The sequence below is a fragment of the Glycine max genome, chromosome 12 (assembly GCF_000004515.6).
Source record: "Glycine max cultivar Williams 82 chromosome 12, Glycine_max_v4.0, whole genome shotgun sequence".
In the NCBI taxonomy this organism is placed as follows: domain Eukaryota; kingdom Viridiplantae; phylum Streptophyta; class Magnoliopsida; order Fabales; family Fabaceae; genus Glycine; species Glycine max.
In genome coordinates, this window is record NC_038248.2 from 6623024 (window position 1) to 6642149 (window position 19126).

The following is a 19126-nucleotide window of genomic DNA, read 5'->3' on the forward strand; positions in this document are numbered from 1 at the left end:
AGTTATATTATTCTTATATACTATAATTCATTTAAGATTTTATTGAAAATAAAATAAATATAAATCTACATAATTGAAATCTATAAAATCTATATTAATTGAATTAATTGAAAGAAATAAATACGAGAGCATCACATTATATCACTCATAAATAAAATCTTCCTATATAACAGATATAATAGATTTCAATATAATAGGAGTTTCACATTTTTTTTCTCTACTTAATTTAAATATTTTTTGTCAATTTTATTGAATTCCACTTAACAAAACTCAAATTTGAATTGAACAACAGAAGAAAAAAAATGTTTTGTATTTTAATAAAGTGAAAATATTTTATCCATTCTTTTTCTCAGACACTTTTTCTTCTTTCGTCCAAACACGTCAGATGTACAGAGAAAAGGTACGAGGCTTCCCTATTGAAAGTTGGAATGGTACGGAACGCAGAATATTCTATACTACCAAAACCGGAAAGTATTGCTTTTTACTGGATTTGGAATAATATAAAAAGGAAAAACACATCATATATTTATATAACCATCCATTCATGATAGGTGAATTTGAAGAGAAAGAAGACAGATAAAAAAAATTATGAAAGGGAAAATTGATAAATTTTATAAATAATAACATGATGCTAAAATGAGATATAAAAATAAATAAAACGTATGTAGTAATACATGATTATTATTATAAAATTATAAAAAGAGGTGTAGGAATACAGAACACATGGCTTGATGGCACAATGGAGAGGAAGTGGAGAATCACGTCTGCATTCTGCAGCGCCGCTTACGCAGCACGAATGACTGATCGCATAGTTGGTCATTCAGTGTTTTTCACGCGCCTTTCTTGGAATTTGGATGTTACTCGCGCGCTGTGACCAAAAAACTTCTCAAGGACGTAAATATCTTTTGACAGCATGTGGGAAAAACAAAAGTTCTGCGTTACAACTTTTTTCCTTAAAAAATTATCATTTATTGTACTAATATTTATTATGTTTTGGCCTAAACATCTTTTGACACATGTAATATATTTTTGCTCAGTTTATTATTCAAAAACAATTTTTTATTACTCCTAAATTTTTAAAATTTTACTTTTGATGTTTATAGTTAATTTTTATCCATCAAATGATAATGTAATAAAACTAACTGAGGATTTCATCATAATCATAATAATATTACATGTTAACAAAATATCATATCATTATTTTTTTTATACAGATAAAACTTACGTAGTATTACATGATTATTATTATAAAATAAAAAAAAATATAAACACAACACAAGAGGTTATAGCAACCCATGGCTAATTTTTATTCCAAAAATATTTTTAATTAATAGTAATTTGTCACTTTCTATTGAGTGGTAATCTTCAATACTAATTTTTATTGCATGAGTTGTTAAAAATTTAATTTTAATTAAAAATAATGTTAAAACTAACTAAACTATTATTGCTCCTAAATTTTGTTTATTTTGTGATTAAAAATTAAGACAATCTTTCTTAATATGTGAGACTAATTTCATAGGACAGATTCTGCTTGTCATAGGACCGATTTCACTCCACCACCTCCTTATTTATTGGTTACTCCTTAATGTCGGTTTGGCTTTGCCATCGGGCAAAAGAAAATTCCCACCAATTATAAAATGTAATGCTGATTTTAAGGCATACTATGCAATAACCAAATTTAAAAACTAGTAATATTGTACTGTACCACTCTTAAATAGAGATACGCACCTTATTATTGTTAATTCAATTGAAGTTACTGACACAAGTAATCATTGATGTTACGTTCGAACTCGAAAATTTCGCTGTAAATTTTCTTACAAGTATTTATCTTAAGCCTTTAATGCGCTCACCTCAATTCATTTCTACAAACGGCGTATTTATCCATAAAAACAAAATAGGAGCAAGAAAAAAATTAGATTCTAATTTTAAAATTAATTTTTTTAAAAAAGATAATTATTTTCTCTTGATATTTTCCTTATTTTTTCACCACACTCTACCCAGAAAGGGAGTGCACGATATTCAGTAATCACCCACTCTCACTCATTCGTAAAGTTTTTTCTGGATTCTACTCATTTGTATTTGTATAGTTTACTACCAACTGCAAATAAAAAAAAGAAAAAGATGACGACCTTTCTTCCATTCGAAACTGTTACCTTCGCTGCAATACCAGCAATAGTACGTTGCCTCTCCCCGCTCACGCCAACAACACTTCGTAATACCAAACAAACATTCCCTTCAATTTCTCTTTCTCTCTCAAAAAATGTCTCCTCGCGGTGGCTCCAAGCAGCAACCAGATTCACGCCGTCAAGCGCCACCGTCCGCGGCGGCGGCGGTGCCTTCTCCTCCCGGAAGAGGACGCGGCCGTGGACGCGGAGAATCCTCCGTTCCCGCGCCTTCTCTGGTGAATGCACCATCTGCTCCTCCTCCGGCTTCCACCATCGGCGTTCCGTCCGGCGCCGCGCCTTTTCGTGCTGCGTTGCCACCTCCGGCGGTGGAATCTCTCACTTCCGCGGTCGAAAAGCAACTTACAATGCAACCTTCGGCGCCGTCGTCGTCGAAGGCGGTGAGGTTCAAGGAACGGCCAGGGTTCGGTCTTGCTGGGGAGAAAATCAAAGTTCGAGCGAATCATTTTCAAGTCCAAGTCGCCGAACAAGATCTATTTCATTATGACGTTCGTAAACTAAACCTAACTCATGCATTTTATTCTTAACGATTTCATCGTTTTATTGTTTTTAGTTTGTTCTGTTTTGATTTTCTGGTTAAACGTTAGTGTTGTTTGTTTGATTTTTTACGTGTGCGATTGAGAAGAAACACCTAGATAATGGTTCTGAGAGAGTGTTTATTGTATGATTAGGTCTCTATCAATCCTGAGATTACTTCGAAGAAGGTTTCTAGAGATGTTATGACTTTGCTTGTGCAAGCGCATCGTGAAAAGATTCTCGGAAATCGCATACCAGCCTACGATGGGGGAAAGAGTCTTTTCACCGCTGGATCCTTGCCCTTCGAATCTAAGGATTTTGTGATCGTGCTAAAAGACGACGATGAACCAGGCTCGTCGTCTTCTTCCTCTCCTACTAGGTGCTTTTTTTTAAAGCGTGTCTTTGATATTTTTGTCCTCGTCATCATTATTATTATTATTATTATTATTTGATCAATCGCTGGTTATTTTTTGTTTCTCTTAGGAAAAAACGTGAACGCGAGTATAGAGTCACCATCAGGCTTGCTTCCAGAACTGACATTCACCACCTCAGTCAGTTTCTCAGGCGCCGTCAGTTGGATTGTCCTTATGAGACTATCCAGGCTCTTGATGTTGTTCTGCGTGCTACACCGTCTGAAAGGTAGGGTATATGCTATTTTTAATATTATTGATGCTTGTTGTTTGGTTGGTTTGATTTTGATTTGTTGTTTTCTGTGTCTTACTGACTTTTTTTTCTTTCTTTTTTTTTTTGTAAAATGTAGGTTCGTTGTTGTGGGAAGATCGTTCTTCTCACCTTCTTTGGGGAAACCTGGATCGCTTGGTAGCGGAACGGAGTACTGGAGGGGCTATTACCAGAGCCTTCGCCCAACTCAGATGGGCCTGTCTCTTAACATTAGTTGGTTTTACTTCTCTTATTGTTAATTGTTGTTTGTTAATACATCTTTGAGTACCTTGAATAATGCTGTCTTTGTCAACTGATTATACTTGTGTTGCAGATGTGTCGGCGAGGGCTTTTTATGAGCCTATTCCTGTGATTGATTTCATTGAAAGTCATTTTAGGGCCAATCCTTCCAGGCCTTTGCCTGATCAGGATCGAATCAAGGTATTTGTGTTAGATTTTATGTTGTTGATTGTTCATATTTAGGATACATTTTGCTTATGCATGCCTGCTAATTAGTTCTGTGAAAATGAACAAGGGTTGGTTGGATAAGTAAATGAGCGAACTAGCTTTTCTATCTTTCAGCTTAAGAGAGTACTGAGAGGAGTGAAGGTAGAAGTGACTCATGGAAAGAATCTTAGACGTTACAAGATCACTGGAGTCACAAAAGAACAACTCAGAAAGTTAATGTGAGCAAGTTATGCTATTGCTTCCATTTTAATTGTTGTTTTTCCTATTTAGATTCTCAAGGTGGAGGAAAAAACATTCACATGGGAGTAAAATGAATAGTGTTTTTTTTCTCTGGTCTGAAATTGAATTGTCGCCCTTCTTTCCTTTATCATAAATTAATTAGTTCATTTCTATATGGCAAAAAGTCTTCTCTGTTATTATACTTGATACTTGATTGCATGTAAAATGCACAGGCTCGTAATTTGATTAATCTATTTATTGGATGTGTTATTGTTTGGTATCTTTAAGGTTTACTCTTGATGACAATAGAACAAAAAGCTCAGTTGTTCAATATTTTCATGAGAAATACAATATTGTGTTGAAGCATACGCTTCTTCCTGCTCTTCAAGCTGGTAGTGACATTAAACCAATTTTTCTGCCTATGGAGGTTTATCTCTGCCCCACTCTTGCTATTTATATTTATGATAAACATCAACTAGTTATTTTTGCCTAAGCCCTGATTACGACTCGTTGTTTTCTATTGTAGCTTTGTCAAATTGTGGCTGGACAAAGATATACAAAGAGATTGAATGAGGAGCAAGTAACTAATCTTTTAAGGGCATCTTGTCAGCGTCCTCGTGATAGAGAAAACTCTATCAGACAGGTACCTTTTGTAAAGTAGTATTAATGCACGAATGTATGTTGTGTATTTGTCTTGAGACTAACATTTTGCTATTTGACAGGTGGTGAGGCAAAGTAATTTCAGCACAGACAAATTTGTGAGTCACTTTGGAATTCAAGTGAGGGAGGATCCAGCATTGCTTGATGCTCGAGTTCTTCCTGCACCAATGGTATACATATGATTTTCCTTGACATAATTTGACAAGTTTTATTTTATAACATCTAATTTTTTTTTGTTACTGCAGCTAAAATATCATGACACAGGTAGAGAATCAAGTGTTGAACCCAAAATGGGCCAATGGAATATGATTGATAAGGTGAATCTTTGAATGTACTTTTTTGTGTTGATAGAAACTAAACAAATGTTTTAAAAATACTGCTGTGGCCTCTTTGAATGACTTAGGCTATTGAAGAGTATGATTTTTCTTAGATAAATGATACTTGTGTGTTCTTTTTATGAAACTAAGTAATCTAATAATGATTTTTATGTGGCATTCAGGTTCATTCTTAAAATATATGTTAAAAGTTATTTTATCTTTGTTTAAGTTGTCAATGTTCTAGTGAAGGGATCTGTCATATTTATGTTAGATATGGGTAGTGTGCTATATAATGTAGTGAATATAGGAAATTATAATTTATTTTCAATTACAGTATTGTAAATCACTTAGTTTTATTATATAATAATTTGTTTACAGCAGAACAAAGATTTAGTCCCTTGTTATATTTTGTAGAAAATGTTTAATGCTGGTGTTGTGGAACATTGGACTTGCCTCAACTTTTCTGGAAAAATAAACAGAGAGTTTCCAAGTGCATTTTGTCATAAGTTGGCCAGAATGTGTAGTAACAAGGGCATGGTATGATGCTAGCTTGTGTCATTTGTTAGTGTGGTTATCTTATGGCTGCATTGTTGAGAAATTTCTTTCTGTTTGGAATTTATACCAGCGTTTTAATTCAAAGCCTTTACTGCCCATAACATCTGCTCAAAGTAGTCAAATAGAGAGTGCTCTTGTAAATTTGCATAAGCAGTCTATTACAAGACTAGCAAACCAAGGAAGACTCCAATTGTTGATCATAATTTTGCCAGATTTCGAGGGGTCCTATGGTAAGTGTCTTCTATGTTCAAACTGAACACTCTAATTTGATTTTATCATGTTAAATTGTTCTTGTTTTGGCAGAAAAAATAAAGCGTATTTGTGAAACTGAGCTAGGAATAGTGTCTCAGTGTTGTCAGCCGAGGCATGTTTGCCAGATGAAGCCACAATATCTTGAAAATGTGGCCCTCAAGATAAATGTGAAGGTTGAAGTTATCCAATAATAACTCTTTGTAAACTTTTTGGTTGCTTTTTGAAGTTAGCCAATAAATAACTCTTTGTTTCAGTAATTTTTTTGGTTTCTTTTAAATATTAAACCTGTCAATGTTTATATAGGTTGGTGGCAGTAACACAGTATTGAATGATGCAATTGCTAGAATAATTCCTCGTGTGTCTGACAGACCTACATTAATCTTGGGTGCGGATGTAACACATCCACAGCCAGGGGAAGATTCTAGTCCTTCTATTGCTGCAGTAACTTCTCTTTCCAGCCCTATTTGCAGTTTTTTTTATTGGGTGCCATTTTTATTCTGTTTAATTGTTGAATGTTGGTATAGGTAGTTGCATCTATGGATTGGCCTTATGTAACAAGGTACAGAGGAGTTGTTTCTGCTCAGACTCACCGTGAAGAAATCATCCAAGATCTTTATAATACATGTGAAGATCCTGTGAAGGGGAAGGTGCATTCGGGAATTATCAGGTCCTGGGGACAGGGGATTGATGTTGTATTGCCACTTGTAATAGAGGAATCCAATTGATTTTCTTGCCTCTTTTTCAGGGAGTTACTTCGCGCTTTCCGTTTGTCTACTAATCAGAAGCCAGAGAGGATTATATTCTACAGGTTGGATTTTTTTTAAACTTAAATTTATATATTTTTCTTTTTATTTACATATTTAATATAATAATTGTTTTTCAATTTCAATTTGTGCTCAACAGGGATGGAGTAAGTGAGGGCCAATTCAGCCAGGTTTTGCTGTACGAGATGGATGCAATACGGCGGGTATGAAAAACTGCTTTACTGCTCTTCTTGTTCATGATATATTTTCCATCTTCACGAATGTTGTGTGTTTTATGTTTTCTTGTTTCAGGCTTGTGCTTCACTACAAGAAGGCTATTTACCCCGTGTTACTTTTGTGGTGGTCCAAAAACGACACCACACAAGGTTATTTCCTGTAGATCATGGAAGTCATGATCAGACAAATAAAAGTGGAAATATAATGCCAGGTTTTTCATCTCTTGTATTTGTATTTGGCGGTATTGCATTTCACACGTCCACCCCTCTCTCCTCCTTAAATTTATTGATTTAGTGTACTTTATTGTTAAAGGGACTGTCGTAGACACACACATATGCCACCCTCGGGAGTTTGATTTTTACCTCAACAGTCATGCTGGAATGCAAGTAATACAGTACTCTAAGATGGATTAACTTCATTATGCTATTTTATTGTTCCAAGGGCATTTGACAGGTTCTCTATTTTGACTGTACTATTTTTTTTTTCAGGGAACTAGTCGACCAACACATTATCATGTGCTGTTCGATGAAAACAACTTCACTGCTGACGGGTTGCAAATGTTTACTAATAATTTGTGTTATACGTAATTCTCCTTCCACACTGCTGTTTTTTGCTATTATTATTACTCTACTACTATTATCAATCTCTAGAAATATGTATTTTAATTTTTCAGGTATGCAAGGTGTACTCGATCAGTCTCAATAGGTTTGACACTTAACATTTTTTTATTCCACATATATCTTGATTATACATTTCATCCGGAGTTGATTTTGTTTGCAGTTCCACCTGTGTATTATGCACATTTGGCTGCCTTCAGGGCTCGCTGTTACATTGAAGTTGCAACATCAGATTCTGGTTCTGCAAGTGGAGGCCGGGCTGCTAACTGTGAGGTTAGATTGCCTTCGGTTAAGGAAAATGTGAAAGATGTGATGTTTTTCTGTTAAGCCTGTGAGATGCTTTTGTGAAGATGGGGGGATATTGATATGAGGTTATGTATGATTTTGGGCTTTATAGAGCTACTTTATAAACATTTTGCTATCTTTTTTTTTTTTTTTTAATTTGTTGCTGCTACATTCAAAGTTCAGTTAATATACAAAGTTCAGTTAGCTTTCGGTTCGAATATATCTTGGCCTCATTCCTAGCATCAGTAGAGTTGTAGCTCTCACCTGAATACTTGAATGGTTTTGTTGAGACACAATTGGAGCAATTTTTGCAGCCTGGATTATGGATGTGGATTTAGTCTTAATATAGTGATGCATTTGAAGTTTCAGATAGTTCACAATTATCCTTTATTTGTATGAGAAATCTAAGCATGCTAAACTTTCTGCTTAACTATGATCTCTCTAGTTACGAAGCATTCAAATTGTCGGTAAATTTTAATCATATAATTGATGTAAAATTATTGAATGAATTTGATATTACTCATGTATTAAAATGGAAAGCTCGTAATTTGTGATTGACTGCAACTCACAACCCAAATGCTATTTTAAAAATTTCCTATTTGCTCTTCAACTTTGCCACCCACAACGCCCTGTTTACCACTTGTTCCATACCATTCTTCGCTAAAATGTTTTAAGTTGTAAAATATTGTGGTCAACTTTTTACGATTCAATTGAGGGATTACTTAGAAATAGCGTTTGGAGCTTATACGGCGCCCAACTTGTTTGGCTATCTAATTGGCAATTGGAACATGGTGTAAGTAATTTTTTTTAGCCTGATATCTTTGGACCGAATCGAATCCCTTGTCATGAGAGACGAAACAGTAGTTTGTGCACATATGTTGTTATATTGTATGAAAATATTGATTCATTTCATACAATATAACAACAAATAATGTTTAGCGTCCTCCGGCAAGTGATTTGGTTACAACACGGGTCTAACTTACACCTTCATTAAGTGAAAGTCACACAAGGCGTGGAGGATAGAAAGGAGGTGAAGCAAATAACAAATGAAGGTCACGAGGTAGATGATGAAGGAAGAAAAGGTGAGGGAAGTATCTCAATGCAAGAAATATGGTGGAGCAAGACAAGTCCAATTAGAGTGACAAACATGTGCCTTGCGACTTGCGAGACCAAGACGGTGGTAATGTTAATTTCCTCATGGAAAAGGGACGTGAAAATTTTATATTAATGAGAGAGGTTGTTAACCGTGTAGGAGTTCTTGAAGAGAGATAATTTGATAGTGTAAACGGGTGGGGCTGTATAAATAGCTTCATATGTACTATGCCTCTTTCCAATCTTTCAGCTCATGCATATTTTATGCAAGTTGGAATAATAAGTTTTGCTTATAAAATAAAATGAATGATCATTCAAATATAAAAGTTAATGAACATAAATCTTAAAACCAACTTTGTAAGGGCAACTGACAAGGGTAGAGCACATGGAGAATCAACATTTAAAAAAGACTTTCTATGAAGGTATGGCTAAGTTATCTTATCATCGATCTTGATTCTTGAGTTTTTACTTTGTAGTTAGTACATATCTATATGATGACAATGAAGAAGTGGTAGTGAATGTGACTAATTATTTTATTTCTCAATTTGAAATGTCCGTGGTGTGGTTCAATGGCGAATTGGTCTTGTAGACGTTTACTAATTTTGGACCACAGAAACCATATCCTAATTTCGAGTTTTTTTTTTATTAACATCTAATATTTCATAAGATGCGTTGAACCCTGATATTCACCGAAGCTTATTTATAAGAATTCATCTGGTTCAAGAGTTTGTTTGTTTTTTTTTTTTATCAACTAATGTTTGTTAGTTTTTATCCGGTGGTTCAAGAGTTTAGAGTTGTGAGATTAGATGAATGTGATTTCCATGAATTTGTTTGCCTTAAAATTTTTGTCTCTAACCCTGGTGAGTAGAGTTCACAGTATAAGAATACTTTATTGGTTTACTTCATTTTTAATAAGCTTTAGTTTTTTATATGTCAATGCATATTTTTTGTTTGAAGCAGGAACAACAGAATGTTTTTGAAATATAATTTATCATTTTGTTCCCGATTAAGGGAGATTTGAAGATGAAAACTCCAAAAATGAGGTATAACTTGTATCTTCGTTTCAAATTTCAATCAATAATCATGTTAATTTACAATGCTACAAAAATACAAAATCCCCGAGAGGCAAAATGAGTGACTTACATAAACACATGAAGCTAAAACAGACAACCCTATACTGTGTAGGAAAAAAAAACACAAGCAACAATCCAAGTAGTAACGTGTGGTCTTGCACAATGCCGCAATTATATAGCGGCAAGAGAATATACATAGCAAAAAAGAATATCAGTTCCAATTCCACATGCTACAAAATTAAAGTTATGTGCATGAAGAGAGCAAGGAACAGTGTATTTATCAACATGTGAAGCCCAGCACGTAAAGAAGAGCTGCCACTTAGCTCTCCCGCGTCCACAAACTCACTTCTGCCCCTACCAGCTGATGCAGATACATTAACCGGCAATGAACCTATATTAATGAATTTAAATTGAAAAACATATTAGAATATGATGTAGCCTAAAACACATACAATGTAACACAACCTTAAAGAAGCAGCGCTGACCCAATGGTGAACAAGACCTAAAACAAAATTTGAAAGATACTTGTTTACTTTAAATGAGAGAGCTATATATGTTGGGCCATTTTGTGAATATATGTGGTTTTTTTAACTTCATAAAAATTTAACAAATAGTTTTTTGTTGGTGGGATTAAAGTTTTGAGCTTTAATAGCCTTATCCTTGGACCTGCTCTGTAAAGAAGCCTTATTTCATAAGTACAAGGAATCCTTATTTACACGTTATTCTCTATGTCCCTTCAGTGTAGTGTAGGTGATACTCACAATCATAGTTAGCCCATCCAATGCGTTGACCAGCAAGATCGTAGACAAAAATTTTGTCTTTTAATACGAGGTCTGCCACAAAAGAGTGCAATGTTGTCAGTATCAAAATCTTGAAGAAAAACATAACATGATAGTTACCCGATAACAATAATTTACAAACAAGAATATTTTTTAATTGATATTCTGTCAGATTAAGAATATATAGTTATTAGTTCTAATGTTTAAGCCTCAATAGCAGCAAGAATGTAAGGACAATAATTTGATTCCATACTATTGTGGGTTTATATAAAGCATTAATCAATATAAGGATTTTCTTATCCAACAATTGTTATTTGAACTTCAATCACATGAAAAACTTGTTTTATGTATCCTTATGATATATCAGTATAAAACAGCACGGACATAGGACTAAAGTTTCCAAACTAGCATTATACCTCCTAGAATAGTTATACTTTGCCCCGGAATTCTCTGAAAGCCAATACACCACACTGATCCCTCGCCCTGCAACACACGGGATAATATCTTTTATGAGTTAGATAACATGCACCATAGACAATTAGAGAAAGTATAATAGTAAGTCTCATGAACAATAAAGGAAGATATTTTGTCAAAGCAGCAGCCAAAACTGTCCAGAGTAAATAACCACAGAGTAGCTCTGGGATGTGTCCTAACTCCTAAACTTTCCCAATGATAAAAGTTCAATTTTAAAATGAGAATTAGAAGAGATGCAGCGTTTTCCTCCCCACACCCACCCTTACCCAGAAGGGAGCCGGCAAGGCATTAAAAATGATAAGATTTAAACAAATATAACAAAACTACAAAAGGAACTTCCACGGTAGTTGCTACTGCAGGATAATTTTGCTAGACCACAACAAATTATTGGATATTTAGATCTATCAATATCTTTGCAGATCATGTAATCCAGACATTAATCCTTTGAAAATTGAATAAAAGGAAATTAAAGCTTGAATACTTACAATATAATTCTGCTGCATAAGGTAATCCTGTGGTCTTAAAACCAGAGATGCACCACCAGCGAAGTTCAGACTTACTTGTGGAAAAATGTCAACATTGCTAAACACAGAATAGCCAGAAAGAGATAGACAAAGAGTGTCAAAACCTTCAATTTTTAGCATCCAAACATGAATAGAAGAATGTTGGAAATCAACAAAATGTCTATGAACAGTTCAACCTAACCTGGAGGTGGTTATTAAGTAACACTGATTTCCTCTGGAAAGAACACTGCGTACAGATTGTGGAACAAGAGCTGTAATCTGCATCAACAATAATTTTGCTGTTAATTATTGACAAATTTCCTAAAAAGAAAAAATAATGTCACTATTGCTAATCACACATGAAGAATCAAAGAATTATCTATTATTGATCAATTGGATGAAAAGAAATTACCTAACAGAACTCACCGCATTGACAAAGGGATTGTAAGCCTCTTCTGCAAGGTATGCCAAAGTTGTTCCAGAATCAACAATGGTACCTCTGTTGTTTGATGTAGCAAAAACTGCAGGGGCAATTGGCACAATTTGGCCATTAACAGAGATGCTCTGCAGATTTAAATTGTAATGTGGCCTGAAATATTTGCCAAGGAAGCAATTAGTCTAACCATTGTTCACAAAGAATATTCTTTCAAAGCCATTTCAATACAAATAATTTTAGTAATATATTTGGATTTTAAAATTCTTATTCAACCATGCAATATTTAAGTAAGCAATAATGAATGCAAATTTTTGGCAAAAATAAAAAATCAGTAACCATGATAGAGTTCTAAAATCCAAAATCGTGCCCGAATCACTATTTATCTATAAATTCCTAGTGAAAAAAAAAAAAAAGCACTTCACGTACCAAATGACACTTATTAAGAACTATGCACCCACAGTGGAACGAAGGTTGGCTAAGACACTTAGTTGTCAAGCTATTCAAGGCTTAAAATCTATAAAATAAGTTTTGCTAACTTGAGGTAAAGATCACGCTTTATACAAATAGAAATGAATTGAAGAGTATCAAAAGCTTAAACAAGAAGTAAATGACTCTGATTCGAGATGGAACATGCTCTCTTTCTGGCTATTGATGACTAATTTCAATGGCTTTGACGCTTAACCATTTGCACAATATAAAATAAATAGAACCACTTCATCAACCAGTAATCCCTAAATGAAAATTCTTTGACCTTACACAAGGCACCTTTCCAGGAGCAGGCACCCAAGTACATTGCAAATATTGAAAACACTCCATCCATTCCATAGTTCTATAGATGTTAATTGGTACAGTGACAAACCATCAAAGTGCCAAATAATCTTCAGGTGAACATTTTCACAATCATATTCCTAACTGGTGTGCTAGATATTATAAATTGATTTTATTTATTTGACTTATTAGGTTCCTAAGAACTAAGACAGGAAGCACCATCAACTTATGAGCTTGCTTTTTCCATCTCATACAAAAGATCAACAGAAGTCAACACTTGACCAAAATTTTTTATCTTCAAGTCAAATAGATAATCTAAAGGATAAATATCATATTAAAATTTCATTAAATCCATCAAGGAGCACTACATTTACCAAAGAATTCAGCCGATGAGCAGCATGTATATAGCACATGAGAAAACCACAAATAAATAATCGATATAAAGAAATTGAAATGTAGCATACTCTAACAAATGAACGTACTGTGATTGAACAAGTGGACTATAAACTATGTTTGGCTCCACAATTTCACCAAGAACCAATACGCCCCCACCACTATTATCTCCTTTCAGGCAATGGGAGAACACTCTTGGTGCTATTCCCTGCAACGAGAGTTGGGAAATGACAGACATGCCCTGTTGCCCAAATCCGAATATCCCATCAACTGCTCTCTCAGACTTTGTTAAGTCCCCAGTCTGCAGGATGCTACAACTGTTCCACAGCACAACATTATAAGGCAATGCTTTCCAAGTTTAAACTAACAAATACATGGGAATGCTATTTTGAACTATTTCAGACTCACGACACAACAACAACAACAAAAGTCTTATCCTACTTGATGAGGTCAGTTATTTCAAACTCATGATAGCTCACCCAAAAACTACAGATGCCGAAGAATTTGTTGTCAAGGTTCCCTCAAAAATACCAGCAAAATGCATCAAGTCTGAGACATAATAGCCTGATGTCCCACTACCATCTCCATACTGAAATGTGTAAGTGCACTGGTTGTTCTGACTGGAACAGCTTGCATCCGAGGTCTGTACTCCACTCCTGCACCTTCGGTCTGAACAAGAGATCAACGAAGATGTTGATGAACTCCGAGGATCAAAGTAATTGAGCTGAATCTGCAACCAAATCCAGCAATGGTGATACTCAATTAGTATTCACATATCCCAAAAGTACATTGATCAAATTGTCATAAAAACTGAGTACTGAATTAACTATAACTAACTAATTAATAGGGAGCAGGGAAATTAAATTTACTTGGAGCCCACTTGTCTGAGGACAACCGTTGCAGGACCCACAACTAACCCAGAGAACATCACTGCCAGTGTCAATCTGCACATAGAATTCCCTTGGAGGAGTACCCAATTTCACCTTTGTATAGTAAAGCCTGTGGAAGAAGCCAAAATTTTTAATATATATATATATATATATATATATATATATATATATATATTCCTTTTTCCAAATAAGAAATCATTGAATTGAGAGCACAAAACGTAAAGCAAAAGATTAGAATCAGAAGGAGAGAAATTCAAAAACCATACATTCTTCTACCATTATAAAGACAACTAGCATTCAAAATTTATATCAAAAACATAAAGAAAAAACTCAGAATTGAGAGCCACACATGACTAATATAAGAAATTTAATGACAACCATGAGAGAAATTGACCCAAAAAAGCAAAATTTAGAAAAGGAGGTGATAGAATTACCCGACTTGTGAGGGATCGAAGGTGCCTTTGACAGGGAAATCTACAACGTAGTTAGTAGACTGCAACATTCTACGATGTCTGAGGCTGTCCCTCGCTCTGAGCTCACTCAATTCCACCCCATCATTCGAAGGGAACGCTCTTTCCAGCGTCAGAGTCACCGGCGACCCGCCAACCGCCGACAGAACCACGGCGGCGAAGAAAAAAGCGGCGGCCACCGTTTCCATTTTTGTGTCGGTTGGAAAGAGTGGAAGAAGAAGAAGGGAAAGTGAAGCGGAATAGAGACAGTGACACTGACACTAATGGAATATGAGAACAAAAAACAACGCGGCGCAGAAATTGGTGGTGCTGTTGTTGCTGTACTTCATGATCGTGATTCTAGAGAGAGAGACAAAGAGAGAGAAAGTGTGTTGTGTTCTAACCTCAACGAACCTGATAGTTGCTGCTGGTTGCAAGTTTCGTTCACATATACAATAATAATGGATTACGTAAACTTACTACTATTTATTGTAGACAAGTATAAACATTTACTGCAGCGCCTCATACATCTTTTATAGTAGTACTTTAGGTTCGTTCGAGCATTAAAACAAAATGTACTTTCGGAATATTATTATTATTATTTCATGAGAAAAAGGTTATTCATGGACAATATAAAAAGTTTTTCATCATCTAGTTACAATCATTCATATATTATTATTGATTTTTATAATAATTATTTTAAAAATTATATTAATAATTATTTATGATTAAATAATAATATAAAATATTTTATATTATCAGTAATGATTAAATTCTCATGTTATTACATATTTATTATTTTTAATTAGTTTTTTCAGTAGGTCTTAGCAACTAACAATATCTTGCAAAAGTACAACCGTATGAGTAAAATTATATTTTACTATCAAATACATAAATCAACTCACCTAGAATTATTTTAATTTAATTAATGATTTTGAAGTCAAGTTATAGGTATGTGTGGTTTTAAATAGCAGAAAGAAGAATTTTGTGAATTTTTTCAGTCCAATAATACAAAAAAGTTAAGAAATTATTCAAATAATACAACCCAAAAGTTATTGACATAAATGATAAAAATCACTATTTAAGATGAGAAATCGATTCTCTCCAAATTGATTTCTCACCTTTAATTTTTTTTTTTTCATTTGTATGTTGTGAAATTGATTCTTTGGAAACCGATTTCACGTATTATTATTGTTTTTTATCGTGTGCGATAGAGGATGTATGATATGAATATTGTATCATACATCATATGATTTCATGATGTGTTTATTTTTATTTTTTTAAAAAAGAACTTTTTAAATATTGTTTCATACACCATATGGTTATGATAAAAATTGATGTTGTAAGGCCTTTTTCTAAAAAACACATTTCAAAATGTTTATTTTGTTTTTTTACTTATTTTAGTTTTCTTTTTTGATTTTTTAAATAATTTTATGTTTTTTTTACATTTATTTTTAAAAAAATTAACTGTTATTTTAAAAAAATTCTATTTTGTTTGTTACAGTATTTAAAAAAATGTTTTTATTAGTTTTAATTTTTTTTAGTTCACTAATTTATATATATTAAATTATAAAAATATAATTTATATAAAATAGTATTTAAGAAAAATGGATATACTTAAATATTTAATATAAATATATGTATTGTTATTAAATGTTATTCTATATAAATTATATTTTTTATAATTTAATATATATATAAATTAGTGAACTAAAACATGTTTAATTTTAATAGTTTGCATTGATGAAAACTATGAGTATTTAAATATAAATTAATCTACAATACTATTTTAAAAAATAATACTGTTAAAATTTAACATGTTTTATTTATTTGATTTGTTTAGGTAAAATAATTAGATCACTTAAATATATTTTTTTTCACAAATATTTAACAAAATTATATTTATATTAATTATTTAAATATATGTATTGTTATTAAATGTTATTCTATATAAATTATATTTTTTATAATTTAATATATATATAAATTAGTGAACTAAAAAAAGTTATTTTTAAAAAAAAAACTGTAACAAATAAAATAGAAAACTATTTAAAAAAACAAAAACTGAAATAAGTTATAAAAAAAACACATTCTAAACCGTATTTCTTAAGAAAAAAGGGCCTTACAACAATTCCTTAGGAACCAATGTAGTAAGAACGTCTTACGAAAAAAAAAACCCGTTACACGTTGTGACATTGTCAAATCAATCTCACAATGTCAAAATGAAAAAAAAGAAGTAAGAAATCAATTTGGGAGAATCAATTTTTCATCTTGCACATTAATTTGTACCATTTATATTTATATTAAGTATTTAAATATATACATTTTTCTTAAATATTATTCAAAAAAAATTATACTTTGTCATAAATTAAAAAATAGTGTTTAATCAAATTTACACGATATAATATTTATATCAACTATCCTCTATAGTGCACAATATAAAAAAATAATACGTTGAGAAGTTGATTTCTGATCTTAAATAGTAATTTGTATTATTTGTGTAAATAATTTTTGGATTGCATTATTTGAATAATTTTTTTAAATTTTTTTGTATTATTGGGATGAAAAAATTAAAATTTTGCAATTTATAATTGTTGTATTTGACTTGAGTAGAATTACCTCTAGTGGAGGGAATATGTAAAATCCATTAAAATAGTTTTGGGTCTAAATAGAAAAGAAATGATTGGAAAAAAATTATATTAAAAGTAATCAGTTAGTTTGTTTTTCGGAAGAGATTAATTGTTTACAAAATCAATAAATATTCGGTAAACAGGGGATTGAAACTTTGAGTCCTAAAACAAATCCAAATAATAGAAAGAGATGAGGATTTGATGGACCACATGACAAGGGAGATAATGGCTTTAATTAATTTGTTGTTTTATTCTCACTGCTTTAACAAATTTTAAGTTTGTATTGATCATACTTAATGAACACACGCATTTTTAATGATGGAATTGTTCTTAAATTCACATGGCCGACTTAATTTATTTTAGAGAAATAATTATTATTTTTTTATTTTTTATGAAAATTAAAAATCATTATTTTCATAATTTAATATTTTACAAACAAACACTGAATCGTTTATAATATGAGTTCAATTTAATTGATCTTAAAAAATAACGAGTCTAATTTTGATGTATTGTCAATTATAAAGATTTTTATACTATTAACTATTTAAAAACCAACTTGCATATGACTTTTAAAATAATTATTACAAAATTTAATGATTTTATTATACATATTAATTCATAATTGTATGAGAGTGTAAATTGTTTTTAGATGTATCACAATTAAATTCAAAAACAATATTTCTCTAAAATAGTAATTCCTAAACAATATACACAAATTAATCTATTGAGATTATCTTGGAGAGTACATGTACCTTCTATACTTAGATGAGTATGTAGTGTATCTTCAAGAGCAAAGGTTTAATATTCATAGTGACATGATCCCATCACTTTAGCTTTTATGTTTTTTATTGGCTAAATGGTATGCATGATGAATTGTGTTCCAAGTCTCATAATATTGTTTGGGATCACGTGGATGCAAATGGGTTTTTAAGACTAAGCATAGTCCAAATGATAAAGTTGAGGGCTATAATTACAAAGTTAAACTAAGAGCAAAAGGTTAGTCAAAGAGAAGAGACATTAATTATAAGGAGACTTTCAAGTTATCATGGCTTTGGTTGCTCATCTTGATTTAGACATATGGATGTGAAAATGTTTGTTCTAAATGAAGATTCTGTTGAGGATGTCTATATGGTTCAACCTAATGGTTTTGTTGAAATTGGCAAGGAGCATTTGATTTGCAAGATTAAAAAGTCTATTTATGGACTAAATTTTAGGCATATAAGCAATGATATTAAAAAGTCTATTTATGGATGTGAAAATGTTTGTTCTAAATGAAGATTTTGTTAAGGATGTCTATATGGTTCAACCTAATGGTTTTGTTGAAATTGGCAAGGAGCATTTGATTTGCAAAATTAAAAAGTCTATTTATGGACTAAATTTTAGGCATATAGGCAACGATATTATAAATTTGATCAAGTTTTCACCTCCTCTAGCATAAGAAAAAACGCCTCATGATCAATGCATTTACTTAAATACTATGAGAGTAATTTTATAATTGTTGTTTTGTAAGTCGACAACATTTTTCATGCTAGTAATTCTATTTACCTTTGACAAAGTGAAAGTTAATGTCAAGTATCTACTTTGTTACGAAGGATTTTAATGATACTTTAGTTTTGGCATGGTCATCTAGATTTAACATGATAGGTCATGCGGCATTCTTGGATTATTTCGTAATGGATATATTGAAAAGATCCTCTCATGAGGTTTAACATCCATTCTTTCTCCTTATGTGTTGCACTTATTCAAAAAGGTGGCAAATTCTCTAAAATTCAATGTCCCCAAAAGGCCAAAATGATATAGAAAGGATTGATATGAAATAATTGATTGTTGGTAGTTAATGTATGCTGAAGTTTATTATCATTATTGCTAACGTTTTAGGGAGTTACTTGAGCAACCCAAAATTAGGTCATTGGAAAATCATGAGATA

The 19126-nt window shown here is 32.4% G+C and overlaps 2 protein-coding genes across 3 annotated transcripts; one reads left to right on the top strand and one right to left on the bottom strand.

Moving 5' to 3' along the window:
* The first annotated feature begins 1804 nt into the window (after positions 1 to 1804).
* LOC100805246 (protein argonaute 5) lies at positions 1805 to 7932 on the top strand. Its single transcript, XM_006592233.4, has 22 exons — positions 1805 to 2671; positions 2855 to 3078; positions 3183 to 3338; positions 3460 to 3593; positions 3694 to 3800; positions 3942 to 4045; positions 4335 to 4473; positions 4573 to 4689; positions 4769 to 4876; positions 4952 to 5023; positions 5438 to 5560; positions 5649 to 5808; positions 5882 to 6003; positions 6134 to 6271; positions 6355 to 6497; positions 6576 to 6638; positions 6734 to 6797; positions 6886 to 7021; positions 7123 to 7196; positions 7299 to 7393; positions 7484 to 7515; positions 7591 to 7932. Exons 1-22 carry the CDS (start codon positions 2261 to 2263, stop codon positions 7752 to 7754), a joined length of 2886 nt encoding a protein of 961 aa, XP_006592296.1. The 5' UTR covers positions 1805 to 2260; the 3' UTR covers positions 7755 to 7932.
* A 1911-nt stretch (positions 7933 to 9843) lies between these two features.
* On the bottom strand, positions 9844 to 15066 carry LOC100789004 (aspartic proteinase 36). 2 transcript variants are annotated; one of them, XM_003539753.5, is made up of 10 exons: positions 14555 to 15066; positions 14100 to 14229; positions 13710 to 13960; positions 13320 to 13547; positions 12060 to 12222; positions 11836 to 11912; positions 11616 to 11712; positions 11073 to 11139; positions 10639 to 10710; positions 9844 to 10268 (listed from the first exon to the last, which is right to left on the bottom strand). In XM_003539753.5, the coding sequence occupies exons 1-10, from the start codon at positions 14776 to 14778 to the stop codon at positions 10108 to 10110; spliced, it is 1470 nt and encodes a 489-aa protein (XP_003539801.1). In that variant the 5' UTR covers positions 14779 to 15066; the 3' UTR covers positions 9844 to 10107. The 2 variants fall into 2 exon arrangements, with proteins under 2 accessions (XP_003539801.1, XP_014620086.1); XM_014764600.3 differs by having other exon boundaries at positions 13302 to 13547.
* Positions 15067 to 19126: the final 4060 nt, after the last annotated feature.